Raw genomic sequence first — 15,156 nt, 5'->3', positions numbered from 1 at the left:
CAAAAGATCACCTTTTTCTGCTACGGAAAATATTGCTCCGATTTCTCACCAAAATCAATGTTTAGACTTTAGTTTAGATACTCTTGAATCTCAAAAATACTCATTTACATATTTTTCAAGCCTCGAAAATGCATATTAGGTATCGCATTTTTCGGATTTTAAATTGCCTATATCTCCAAAAACTATTAACTGTTGAGAAAAATGACATAGATCTTATTTAGAGTCACCCAAAAACCTAAAAAATATTTTTTGAAGCACAAAAGGTGATATTTTGAATTTGTTTAAAAAATTGTTTAAACATTTTCTGCCCAAAAATTGAGAAATTTTCCTGAATATAATTATGTAAAAATTAATAAAAATTATATGATTTTTCTTGAAATATGCGTTTGATAACTGATCCCTTTTCTTAATTTCCACGCCAATGGTCGGCATTGGCATCAAAGAATCACAAAAGCCGACGCTTGGCAAACTGACATTGGAAAAAGTATACCATATTTAATTTATTTGAGTCATAAATAAGTAAAAAAACAAGATTAACCATTTTAAATGATTAAATTTAAAAATGTTAACTTCCTCCGTTAGTTTAGTTTGGGGTATGACATATCCCGGAACACCTCTCATGCTAATTTATCTAGGCACACTAACGCAGGTTTAAGGAGTTACAAAAGTTATTTCCCAAAAATATTCACAAGCTGAGTGAACGGATTATTTGTAAAAATTATACATCAAAGGATATAAGACTATGCGAAGAAAAAATCAGCCGTACACAGTTTGGTTTGCGGAACACAATGAGTACGAGAGAGGCTCTCTTTAGCATACAAGTGCTATTTCAACGATGTAGAGATGTGAATTGCTATATTTATGCATGCTTAATTGATTACCATAAAGCATTTGATACAGTAAAACACGACAAGCTGATGGAGATACTTATTAACAAATATTGGAATAAACACCTGTGATTTAAGAATTATTAAAGAGGTCGAAATACGTATAAGCGGCTTTTTGCTGCCCTTTATCGAAACAAAAATCTAATACCGTCATTATGTTTTATTACTTTACTCCGTTTGGAGTAATAGAAAATGAATTCACTACGAATTTTGACCATGATGAACGGCATGTGGAATGCAATTTTAGATTCCCTTGCCGAGTAATTTATCAAGCTGTTTGCTTTGCAATTTTTAGAAGGCACAGTGGTAAAAATTTGAATTCGGTTTCGCCAGGTAGAAATCGTTTGATTTCTCTTTTTGTCATTATCTTTTATTTTTCCTATATTTGAGCCAGTGCTTTGAAATATTTATACTTTATTATGGATTTCCAGATCAAGCAGAGCATTTTATAATTATTATTTTTTTGGGACATGTAAGGTAAGCTTTTCCTCCAATTTTATAAAACCTTTTGGGACACACTATATATTCTGTATCTCCATATTATTATTTCACAAGTCGCTTCAAACAATTTGCGAAGCATATTTCTTTTAAATATAGAGACGATTCATTGAATTTGGTTAGGATCAATGCTTCTGATCCACATGTGAGAACCGGGACTATCAGCGTTCTGTTCAGACTTTTTTTTTCAATATCTAATGTGTATTGCAATCTGTCTCATTACAAACAATAAGCAATATATAATTTATGTACAATAACATAGTGGGAAGCTGTCCAGTGGCGAGCATCCATGTAAGACATATAAGTATAAATTTAATCTATGATATAACAATTAATTTAAACTTCAACTTAACAAAGTTTAATACAGATAAACAACACTGACAACAAATATGAGTATTACAAGTCTAAAAAAAATTCGAGAAAAGTTTTGGAAAACACCAGAATAAAAACTTGTTATTTCACCGCAGTATGACACTATGCTGTGTTTCTACTGATTTACTTGAGATCCAAAGGGTCTAGTCGTTTTAATCTTCTTTCGTGTGAAATGTTGAGCAGATCCGTGCTTACAATTGATTTAAACTTCAACTTAACAAAGTTGAATACAGATAAACAATACTGACAACAAGTATGAGTATTACAAGTCTAAAAAAAATCAAAAGTGAAACTGGAACAAACCATGAAGTGGAGATATCCAGGAGTGGCTAGTATACCTGTTGAATACAAAGCACGTGGTGTTCGTGTGTATTAAGGTATAAAAAATTCTTATTAAAAGCTTAAAATTTTTTATTTTAAAGATCTTTTCGGAATTAAATCATTCCATCATCAGTTTACTAAAAGAGAGAGTAAAAATACCAGTATTAAAAAACAAGTAAGATAAAATTTAAATATATAGAAATAACACGTTGGTTTTTTACTACTTACATAAAAAGTTGTTAAAAACATTGTATGGCCACATAAAAACATTGGAAGGACATCCGTATTAAAAAATAATCCTCATGGTATTTATCAAGGTAAATGCAATAGACTGTTAACTTGTTGATTATTAAAAACTGAAAATGGGGGCATCTTACATGACCCCCTGTAGCTGGTGAGGTTTTATCGACATCTAAGTCGACTTACATGTCGATAAAACCTCACCAGCTACAGGGGGTCATGTAAGATGCCCCCATTTTCAGTTTTTAATAATCAACAAGTTAACAGTCTATTGCATTTACCTTGATAAATACCATGATGATTATTTTTTAATACGGATGTCCTTCCAATGTTTTTATGTGGCCATACAATGTTTTTAACAACTTTTTATGTAAGTAGTAAAAAACCAACGTGTTATTTCTATATATTTAAATTTTAACTTACTTGTTTTTTAATACTGGTATTTTTACTCTCTCTTTTAGTAAACTGATGAGGGAATGATTTAATTCCGAAAAGATCTTCTTTAAAATAAAAAAATTTAAGCTTTTAATAAGCATTTTTTATACCTTAATACACACGAACACCACGTGCTTTCTAAAAAAAATCGAGAAAAGTTTTAGAAAACACCAGAATAAAAACCTGTTATTTCACCGCACTATGCTCTGTTTCTACAGATTTACTAGAGGTTAAAAGGGTCTAGTTTAAGCAGGTGATTTTGCAATACCTGGGATGCTTCAGTTGCTGTAGAATTTGAAGCCATGATAGCTGTGTTATCGGCATATGTAGCGATTGTTGTATTGGTCGTGATTGGGAGATCTGATGTAAATATTAAGTAAAGGGTGGGTCTTAGTATCCTTCCTTGTGGAACTCTGGAACATATTGGAAACAGGTTAGTGATTTCCCCACTTCTTTTGACTTGAAAAAATCGATCGGCCAGAAAGAATCTTAAAAGTGAACTTATGGGATGAAGGACTTATAGAATTTTAGAGATAATAGGTACCTACATGCCAAACTTTATCGAATGCTTGAGAGACATCTAAAATGCAGCAGTACAGTAATTTTTGTATTCGAACGAATTTCTAAGTCTTTACCAACCTATGAATTTGCTCGATGGTAAAGAACATCCCAGAGGTACTTTTCAGTGCGTCACAGTTTTTCGATTTCTTTCTAATGCATCAAGTTGGGTGTGACGGAAAAAGCGGTAGTTCCGTGATTAAACAGAACTATATTGTTGATATAGAGATTGCTGAGATACGCTGATAATACAGTTCTTTTAGCCGAATTACATGAAGACCTACAGATATTCCTTAATTAGGAGACCGCAGTAAGCGAAGAAGAATATGGACCATCACTCAACAGAGCAAGAAATATATGATAATAACAAAGACAACTCAGGACATTCGTGAGATATATGTACAGAATCAGCCTATTGAAATAATAAGAGAATTCAAATACCTATATACAACTATTAATGAAAATAATGACAGCTCTCAAGAAATACGAATCAGAATCGAACAGGCCAGAAGTGCATTTACAAGAATACAGAGGCTTCTCTGCTGTAGAAACTTAAACCTTAAGTTAAAAATACGACTGCTGAGATGCTATATGCTATCCGTATTATAATACGGGATGGAAGCGTGGACACTGAAGAAAATTGACGTGAGGAGACTGAAGGCATTCGAGATGCTGATGTACCGAAGAGTACTAGAGATCTCATGGGTAGATGGAATAACCAACATTGAGGTAATGTGACGTATGCATAAGGAAAGAGAAGTACTAACAATTAAGAGGAGAAAAGTGGGATATATGGGTCATGTGATGAGAGGAGATAAATATCTAATACTAATAATTCTCGACACACCTAATTCATTATATGACGTCATAATTAATGACGCACTGAAAAGTACCTCTGGGATGTTCTTTACAATGTTTTTTCCTAAACCCAAACTGATAATTCGGTAAAACATTATTGTCAAAATAAGCTCCAGTTTTCTCAGAAAAAGCCGTTCAAACACTTTGGATATAATAGTATACAAGCCAATTGGGCGATATGAAGATAAATATATAATATATGAAGCGATTTTACTTCCGTGTGATCCTTATGGAATAAGAACAATTTGAGCAAGTTTCCATTGGAGTAAAAAATAACCTGTTTTTAATATTGAATTAAATATATAAGTAATTAAACTTACGCCTTCGTTAGGTAGATTTAATTTCCAGATTATCAGTTAGTTCTTTGATTTCAGATTTCTTAACAGATTTAATAAGCGGAGTCATTTCATTAATAGCTTCCTCTTCTTCAACTGTGACTTCCCTCTGAGTTGAAATACCTCACATAGATGATTTGCACACATAGATGATGTGTTTTATCCATGTCAGTTTTAACCCAATTGCCATTTTGTTTCTTAATTGGCATATATACATTTGTTCGTTGTATTTTTTTGGTAGTTTTCACAGCGAATAATTTGTATCATCTGCAGGTGAGAGGTTCTTTAAATATTTGTTGATTCCATTATCTAATTTTCTTTTGAGTAGTCTGCAAGCTCTATTAAGATTTACTTTATCTTCTAGACGCCTAATGAGCTGTCAACTCTTTCGCAATTTTCTTTTTTCCAATATACCTAAGTGTATTTATGTGAGCAGGGTAGGACTCAGAGTTGTGTTTGTAGGTAATTTCTGGGGTGGACGTCCAAGCAGCTTGCTAAATAACTGTAGTTAAGTGAGCAACTGCATTTTCTATATCGCTACTATCATTTTAAGAAGTTAATGGATGTTTTTATTTCTTCTCTATATCTGTTACACTTTGTTCTTTATTTCGAGAGTGTTAAATGTTTAGAACAGTTACGAATTTGGCTTTGTGAATCTTTGAAGGGGAATGATCTGATGAGAGTTCAAATGAAGGAGACATTTGGAAGTAGGTATGTGATATTCCTTTTACTATAGCAAAATCGGTGTTTTGTCTATCAGTGGGTCAATAAGTAGGCTGTCCAGTAGAGAGAGGAATTAAATGATTCTCATTAATACTTTTTAATAATTCTCGTCCACGTAAGGTTATGATTCTGGAGCTCCATTTATGATGTTTGGCATTATAATCGCCAGCAGTAATGAAACGGTGTCCTAGCATCTTAAAGTATTCAGTAAAATGATCAGCTTTAATGATTTTATTCGGTGGGCAATAAACAGTAGATAAAATAATCGGGTCTTTTAAATCTTCGACCGACACTGATGTGGCTTGGATGTTAACTTTACTACTTTTATTTATTTCATGAAGCTTCATGTTATTTCTTATAATAATTGCCATACCTCCGTGGGCTTTACCTAATGGATGTCACACATCTCTAGTTTAGTGTTGAAGGTTAAGCTTAGATATCAGAGACATTATGAGATCAAACATCTTATCCATTCTTTCCATTAACTTCTAGTATGTACTTGTACTTTTGTATTGTACTGTACTACATGTACTTCTAGTTCCAGATTATTTTGTATGTGTTGAGAAGTTGTAGTTTCTATTACATGAGAAGTCCGATCTGCGGTAGATGTATCTCTTCTCTCTAGAACTTGTGCTTTTTCTCGAAGTGTTGGAATTTTTTTACATTAAGACGATAGGTGATCGCCCACGTGTTGTACACAGCGCGGACTACTGTGGTAATAATTGTATGTGTGACCAAAATGTTGGCATCTTTGACATTGGGGTAGTTCCCTTTTTGGATGCGGTGGCTCAACTGTAACAATAGAGTTGAGTAATTTCGTAATATCATATATATCCTTATTATCACTGTGATAAGCCAGTTCTATATTAAATAGTGATCTGTTGAAGGATGTTAATTACGTATAACAACTCGGAATCCACGGTTTTGTATTAGTTGGTATGTATGGTACTGAATATGTTTTTCTGTTAAAGATTTTACGATTAACGATAGTTTTTGGATGAGTCAGTTTAAACTTTAATTTGGTTGCTAGCAAGGCATTTTAAAGTATATTTACCTGTAGTTATCTACTGTAGAAACTCCTGTAACGGTTTGATACACTCGACATTTTGTATAAATATAGGTGAAGGCTGTTCATCCCTTTGGTCGTACAGCATTTCAACCTCTTCACGAGGTTTATCATTTTCAAGTACCTCGTATCTGTTTAATGTATGAACAGTTTTGCTCAGCCAATAATCTTTGAGTGTAGCTTGTTTGGTGTTTTTCAATTTACGACTATCATTGCGTTGACGTTTCTTGTGGTGGACTGATACATATTCACTATCACTTTTTACCTCATCTGCATCTGGGAGATCTTTTTGTGGTTTATCTATTTAAAAGTTTGCTAAATTTGTATGAAGATCGTTGTGGCGTGTGTTAAATTTTTTCTGCTGTTCATCTAGTGAGTTATACTGTTTTTTTGATTTCTTTCATATGGAGGAGTCCGGGCTAGGCAGGATTTTCTAATGGCTGGATTTATGTCCTCGATGCAGTGATAACTAGTTCGTTCTTGGTTATCTAGTTGGTGATCCATAGTTTTCCACTAATTACAACAACTGGGAATTATTAAGACGCTCCGACATATTTTGTTAATATACCGGACTATTTCATTTATATTTATGTTAATAAATGTGATAATTAAATTTGTGTTAGTTCCTTGCTGGATAATTATAGAACATTGAACACAAACACTTTTTTTGGGTATTGTGTTTAAGTTTCTTGATAACGAACAGTTTATACTAATTATAGGTACTAATTACAAAAAAATAAAATAATTATACACAATTACTTCTTCGATACTTGTTTCCAACTTAAAGGTTCGAACGAGACTGGATCCATGCTCCATGCTTGTGAGAACTGAGAACCGGGACTATCAGCGTTATGTGCAGTGCAGACTTAATTTTAGTTTTTGAGATAAACATCTGTTGCTGGGCTATAATAGTACCTGCTTTCTTAATTATACGTCTTTTTATTTATCCTGATACGTTGTTGGAGCGGACTTGTTTGCCCAGATAGATGAACTTTCTCACAGCTTCGAAGTTTTGCTTCATAAACTGGATTCACTTTTTGTTGCCGCTATTAGGTATTACCTTTGCAGTTTTAACATTACGCTGATCATCACTTTTAATTAATTTTTGATAGGTAATTAATCCACAAAATTACAAAAAAAATGTTTGCCAATCAAAGGCAACGCAGACCAATATGTAAGGTATATAGACTAAACAACAAAATTCTATATCATAAAAAACAATATTTATTATTACAAAATATATTAGTTATTCTTTTAAGCGTAGTTTTGCAGTAACAGTACATTTGAACAGGAGAACCTACAGCACAGTAGGAGGTTGGAGCATACCTGTCCAGTCTATTGATCTCGTTGACTGACATGTTCTCTTTATTATTCTGGTAGGACACTTTTACCGTTGCTTCAAAATTGGCCACTGGATTGGTGATTATACCAATCAAATAGTTTTCTTCTACTCCTGGTTTCATTTCTAAATACTTGACATGAGAAATTTTCTCTAGAGAATAAGTCGCACAGCCTGTCGAGACAGATCCATAGGATCTAATAACGTTATTCAAATGTTCGACGAAAAATTTCCCAATTTTTTGAGACATTGGAAGATCTTTACTGATTTTTTCGTATCGAGAACAAGTACAGTAATGTTCCGGGATTCCGGCTTCCTTGCAGGTTCTTTCTGGAGATACTGGCTTGAACAAAGAATGACATGTACTACAGGCTTTGGCAGGCCGAACAGTAAAATTTGGATTGGAAAAAGATAGCACGTCTTGGAGAGTCATGTAGACGTCGTATGGAGATATCAGTTGTTTGGAGTTTTCTGCAAGGATTTGATATTTTTCTGCGTGCGCAATCCTAAAAAATAAATATATATTGACTTATAACATAGATTGCTAGGTCAAAGTTATTGTATTGTTAGTTATTAGACAAAAATAATTCAGATAAATAATTTTTGAGAACGGATACACCTATGAATCCTATATTAACTGATGTAACTGCTAGATCAAACGGAAAGACTCGGGAATTAAACTTTATTTTTATGGTTCGATTAATTCGTGTCAGAATAGGTCGCTATTTCGTTTCGTATTTCCTCCACTTGGACAGCTCTTGATCTTTTTGATTATCTCCCCAACAAATTAGTTTCGAACTTTGTTAATTGACAATTTATAGTTTTTTTCTGTAGATTTTGACTAAATATTCCTTTTAAAAATAATATTAAAGTTAAGTATTTTACAACAAAGAGAAAAATAAATTCCTGTGGATCTGCTGCACTTACTTTTTTATATTTCTGAATCCGGACTGAGGTTGTAGGCTCAGTAACGGGCCACGTTTTTACAGCACGTTGTCAGCAGTTTGTCGCTGATAAACCATAGATTGTCGACGGTACATGGAACACGACAGAAGCTGTTTTGTCATCAGGTAACCATTAGTCGTTTGTGGGTTCCACTTAATTTTATTCGTCTTTACTGGGGCAACGCCGGTTCGTATACGGTTTAAAGTCCTCCAAGGATTCAAGTCGGGACTTCTCCCTGAGGGTCTTTCTTCTCAAGGTAAAGATAGTTTTCTGATTGGTCGACTGGTACACAATGCAAAAACATTTTTTGTATTTTAGTCATAAGTGATTGGATTCCGTGTTGTATAATAGGTGGCGTCCATTATAGGTTTGTTTAAACTTTTCTATATGTTCATTAGCTGTCTTACGTTCTTTGGGTAGTGAGGAACCTTTGTATAGGAGATTGAGTGGTATAGATTTTATAGATCCGGTTACTATCCTGTATGTTTCATTCTAGCAATGTCATCTTGTTTTGTGTGAACCGATCGATTGCAGACTGGTCAGGCGTACTTTCCTATTAAAAAATTGCATTGCATTGCCCGACTAGTTATTTTTGCAGTGCCCTTCGGACCTAGTGACTTCCAGCAATTTTATTAGTAACGTATTTCTGGTGGCGACTTTTGTCTTGTATATGGTAATGATGCTCATATGTTAAAGACTTGTCCAAAGTTCCTCCTAGGTATTTATGTCTGTCTGTGTCTTACAGGACCTTTTGCTTCTATGTGACTTGTAATTTCCTCTTCGCATTGTGTGTATTTAGATGGAAAGCGGTTACTTGTATTTTTTTGGGGTTTAGGCTTGATGTAGTTTTCCTGCAGTATTTGGACATATTGTCTAGCGCAGCTTCGAGCTCTCTTTCGATATTATGATGAAAGTCCTTTGATTGTACCGCTATAGTCAGGTCGTCAGTATATGGGTATATCTGAGTCTTTTGTGATTACCTGGTCATTTGTGTATATATTGAACAGAACTGGAGAAAGTACGTTTCCTTGGAGCAGGCCATTTCTTAATTTCTCCATATGTTTTTCTTTCCATGTCATATGACGTAGAATCTCCTATTCTGTTAGCTTTAGCAGAGCAAAGTGGACTCTAAATACTGATTGTTCGGCAATGAGCTTGGAATCCACTGCCTTCTATGTACTTTCATGTATTTTAATGCCGTCTAAGCCCGGCCATCTTGCTGTATTTCATGAATTGTATGCCTCCGATTATTTTAACGATTTTAAATGGCACGCTGTCTTGTTTATTATTGTTTGTGTTGGGTTTTCGCCTTCTGTTACCATTCAATAGCAGTTGTTGTGGTACCATCCGGTCTGCGGTAACGTTAATTATGTTCTTTCGTTCTGTAGAATACGCTTATTTTCTTGTGTTCTTAGTGCCTGAAGCAATGTTGTGTTGCATTCGACAGTCCTTTCGATAGAAGTTTTGTATTCTTTCATAAGAGTTCCTGTTTTCTGTGTAGCACCAGCTATATATTATTGTTTACAGCCTATGGATATGTTAGCAGTAGTGCTAAAGGATAAATGGGATCCAGATATATAGAAATAAATACACGACTAGAACGGACTAGGAATGTATACAATAAATGGAAGCAAATGATCTATAACCGAAAACTAAGCTTACACATCAATTAGAGTTATTAAATGCTACGTTCTAGTCCTTCTGTATGGATTTAAAGCCTGAACATTAAAATTAAATACCATGAGACGGCTAGACGACTCAGAATATCATGGAGACAATACATTACGAATTGAACAGTATAAACACATAAATAAATAGAGAGTTAAAACTTATAACAATGATTAAGAAGAGAAAGACTTCGTACGTAGGCCATATAATGAGAAATGACAAATATAACCTGCTACGAATAATAATTGAAGGTAAGATACAAGGCAGAAGAGAAGTAGGTAGAAGAACAATGTCATGGCTTTGCAATATCGCAAACCTATAATAATGCAGTGCACTAGAAGATGAAAAAATATCTTGCCTTTTGGAGGCTAATTTATTATTTGTTGTATCTCTTGCTTACCTAAAACGTTCCGGTATCCAAATGTAAATGAATGGAAGTCTTTCTTCAAGCCAACCAGTAGGAGTCAGTCTTATTTTACCAAATCTAAAACCATGATCACTAAAAAATATTATAATTGAATCGTCCATATGTCCTTTAGCTGCCAACTTTTTAAAATAAAGTTCAAAATCACCATCCATAGAAGATGGACAGTTGACGTTCTCGTGACTGAACGTGTTCATCCAGAATAGGCCGAATCCTAAAAATATGTAATAATATAATAAAAAGAAGCATCAAGCACAAAAAAAGATTTTAAAGTTATTAGAATGTGATCATATCTGAAGGTTAGATGTGAGAACAAAAGCATGATTTTAGACAAAAGAAATGGTTTTAGAAAATCTTTTTCACTTTGTTCTTCTATTAAAGGGGAAGAGGTATGATAAACCTTATTTATGTCTCTAGTAAGTAAAGGGAGACAAACAATATAAAATAAATAAATACATTCTTCAAATACACAACTGATTTTTTCACTACTAAGCAGCAAACTCTACAGTGGGTATGCAAATTATACCCAACTATTTTTGAACTATTTAACTTCGTCATTTTGTTAAACTATTTTAAATGAGATCATATGGCAAATAATGTATCATATAAAGGCTTGTTATAATTTATTTTCAACGATAAGTATACAATTATCACTTTTATCCCAAAAATTTCAAAATATTCATTTGATTTATAAACAATTGCCGCCTACATCATGAATAATAAACTGAACTAAAATATATGCTAATCATTTTTTATGGAATTCAGTGAAATATTAATTAAAAAGCCGTCAAAAAAATCATATTGTAGTATGTATTGTAAAGACTTCATTGAAAAGAACTTGAAACGAGCTTTCACAAGACGTATTGTAGTAATATCATCTTTCTAAAGCAGGAATCACACAGCTTGTGGAATAGTGTTTTTCGCTAGTTTACGTCGGCAAAGAGAAACAAAAAATCGATATTAATGATCAGAAAAGAGACAACGATTGGTATAACCCCACGTTACTGTGAAATTAGTAAATATTTGCTTTTTGATAAATGCATTCGACCTACCCTAAAATGTAGTCGGACCATTCCGATGGTGAGTATTGAGTCAACACATCAGTGTTGGCGATCAAAAATTTTATTAAGGTGGGTAATTTATAAAATGGTAAAAATTCCAACACAATTTCGTTAGACTACTCCATAGTAAAATTACCACGACACTGACCGTACCTCTCCTAACTGCGTCCGAAGGGTTGGACATGCGGTGCATCACCTTCCAATTCTTTTCGATTTACCGACAAACAACGTGATAGTGTGCACCGGCTACAAATAAACAGTTTTGCCCTATCACAGGGTTCGTAAACCACAATATTGAGAAGAGATGCGGTATTCCACGTTGTGTTGGTTCCCGTCTTTATATTTTGTCTTTTTCTATTACGTATTTTCTATTTCTCTTCGTGGATGAAGAACACCACTCCACATTCTGTGAAAACGCTCCTTTAGGGACTCATTAACATTCAGCTCAGCAGAGTGCTATTGTTCAAGGTGTAAAATTAAATAAACAAGTGATCATTTTATAAAATAGTTTTCGGATTTAAACCGAATTTGTTTGAAATACAATGAAACATTATGTGTCCGACAGTTGACTTTAGGTTAAAAGTAGCGGAAAAACTGTTCGGCAAGTTGTTTGAAACATTTCCCGCGAATTAACGGAAATCGTGATGTCAGCATTCGATTCGTGCAGAAGATTTTCTTATGGAACATCATCATTATCGTAACGTGTCAAAAAACCGATCCGTTATATCAAATTTTCGTTTACTTTATTAAATTTTATTAAAATCACTCTGTACCTACATAATTAACTTTTGTAATATTTTATAATTATAAATATTTATGTTTTACAATTAAAATTACCTCTAATTTTACTAAAAATAATAAAAAATTGAAAAAAAAATGTTTAAACAAATTAGAGGGTTTATTTAACAATTTATTTATTTAAATAATGCATACTCGTAATGTACACAACAAAGTACATACAGACAAATTATAAAGAAACATCGAAATCCATAAACAAGAACCAGAGATATAGTTAACAGCTCTTTATCTCTCCATCACTCCCGCGAGTTTTAAAACAGGCCGATTTTGAGGACCACATTTTAAAGCATTGTAGATGATTCAGTTGAAAGTACGTTCTTTCAAATGACGCTAATTAGATCTTTTAATTGTTATAATCAAAGCTGCTGTGAATTTATTTATTTAAATAATGCATATTCGTAATGTACAAAAAAACGCATACAAATTAAAAAAAAGAAACTTCGAAATTCATAAACATGAACCAGAGATACAGTTAAAAGCTCCTTCTCTCTCCAACGGCCCCGCGAGTTTCAAATCCGGCCGATTTTGAGGACCACAATTTGAAGCTTTGTGGATTATTTCGTTGAAAGGTAATCTTTTTCGAATTTGGCGCATTAAAACTTTAAAGTGTGCGCTTTTAAATGATGCTAAATCTTAATTGTTATAAACAAACCTGCTGTGAATTATAAATAAAAAGAGACTAACTTCGTCCCAAGTTGTCCCAGGACAAGTTTTTTTTTTTAATTTGGGAAGAAATGCGTGCTTTCAAAATATGAAAAAATAATTTTCCTACAGGCAATAGTTAAAGTAATTCTAAACATATTTTCTTTTTGTTGGAACTTTATTTTAAGAATATCCATCAGAATATACAGGAACGCAACTCAAAAATATTGGCAATATCATTTTAAAGTCATCTACTTTAAAATATATAATATATGTCTGAATTGTCAATATAAATGAGTCAGATAAAATTAAATTAATAGAAGAATTTTTTACGAAGCAACCAAAACAAAATTTGTTTAATTTATTAATGTTTTGTATTTTGAGAATGATTTCTGATTTGAAAATCGAAACGCAAATAAACTTGATTTTAAAAATTATTTTTATTTTCAAAAAAAATTTGATGATATATGAAAAAACGAAAATTGTCCGCTTTTAACCATAATTGATTAATAACTAAGTAAGCCCAAAAAATCGACTGCAGGAAACATATAAGTTCTTATTATACAGGTCCATACCACTCAAAACAACTGTCGTTTGGCTGGAGGGGTCTGTGTCACAAACAGGGTACTTTTATTGCTTATTTCCCTGAACTATTTAGTAAGACAGTTCTCACGTTGTTTATGATATATAACTTTCTGATATTTGATATATTTAATTACTTTATTTGATTTCTTTACCTGATTATTTTGCTTCTTTTGTGATACTTATGATTTTGGTATTCTTGAATATAGTTTGATTAGAATTTTACTATCTTCTATTTTAATGATATTTGCATTTTTCTCCTTGTTTTATAAATATCCCATTTCTGTTTTTTTTTATTCAAACATTTCAAAAGAGTGACGCCATTTTTTTCGAAGAGTTGTTCTCTTCCCTATTTCTTTTTTGTTCTTTTGTATCTATTCTTTCTTGTGTCTACTTCTTAGTAATCTAGATCACATGTATGGTACATTGTGATAATAGTGATGACACTGGGTGATTTGATAGTTCATTACAGTGGCGGCGCAAGATCATAATTTGCTCGCGCATAAAGACAGATTTGTGTCATTTTATTATTAAACTTTTATTCATGCAAAATCTAATAGTCAAACTTACAACTAACCTAAAAATATTTAAGATATAAAGACCTACCAACGATAAAAAACAATTTAATTTAAATATTAGATGAACAGAAATTTTCTACCTTTTACACTGCTGAATTGTTTAATTGCGTGCTGTAATCTAGCTTGGATGCTATATCAGCCTCGATAGACAAAATTGTGACCGCAGAAAGTCTTTGCTGTGACATCGTACTCCTTAAATAATTCTTAATGAGTTTTAATTTTGAGAAGCTCCTTTCAGCGGAGGCTGTACTAATTGGTATCGTTAATAATATTCTAATAACGATGTAAATGTTTGGAAGTTTGTAATTCTTCATATAATTCGTAAGGTTGAAAGCCACTACTCTCACGCACTCGTAGGACTGTGTGTAAATCTTGACAATTTTTTAATATTTCTTCAGGTGAAATGTTTTTTAATTTACTTATACAGAAAACCGAAATTTTCATGATGTTGCTTTAAAGCCATAAATCTCAAATCGATATTGGTAATAATTGAATCAAGCACAGTGTTAAAAAAAATTTGCTTCGTACTGGCTTTCAGGACACTGTATTGGTTGATCCTCGCCCTCATAATCAAAGCCCCTTTTCTTTTTCGCTACTCCTATGGTTTTAAATTTCGTTTGGCAGATCATAACAGCTTCTGTCAATAAGTTGTTGAGCATCAGACAAGCACATTTCAAATCCAGTTTGCCGATTTTCTTCAATCCAGTCACAAAATATATGCAAATGTTTAAGGGCAATGCTCAAATGGACTTGTACAGATTGCCGTAGTTTGCTTATCACATTAACATGCGATAACAATTTATACCATACATGTAAAGATATTACA

At 32.9% G+C, this 15,156-nt stretch overlaps 1 protein-coding gene across 3 annotated transcripts in view; it reads right to left on the bottom strand.

Moving 5' to 3' along the window:
- Positions 1 to 7,494: 7,494 nt before the first annotated feature.
- LOC140439581 (uncharacterized) overlaps positions 7,495 to 15,156 on the bottom strand; it is a 345,093-nt gene continuing 337,431 nt past the window's right edge. For all 3 annotated transcript variants that reach the window (XM_072529582.1, XM_072529580.1, XM_072529579.1), the window contains 2 exons: positions 10,646 to 10,883; positions 7,495 to 8,138 (listed from right to left, as the gene is read on the bottom strand). In XM_072529582.1, coding sequence (XP_072385683.1) covers positions 7,502 to 8,138; positions 10,646 to 10,883 — 875 coding nt within the window. In that variant the 3' untranslated portion in view covers positions 7,495 to 7,501. The remainder of the gene's footprint in view (positions 8,139 to 10,645; positions 10,884 to 15,156) is intronic.

The sequence above is a fragment of the Diabrotica undecimpunctata genome, chromosome 4 (assembly GCF_040954645.1).
Source record: "Diabrotica undecimpunctata isolate CICGRU chromosome 4, icDiaUnde3, whole genome shotgun sequence".
In the NCBI taxonomy this organism is placed as follows: Eukaryota; Metazoa; Arthropoda; class Insecta; order Coleoptera; family Chrysomelidae; genus Diabrotica; species Diabrotica undecimpunctata.
This window is presented reverse-complemented; position numbering and strand designations above follow the sequence as displayed.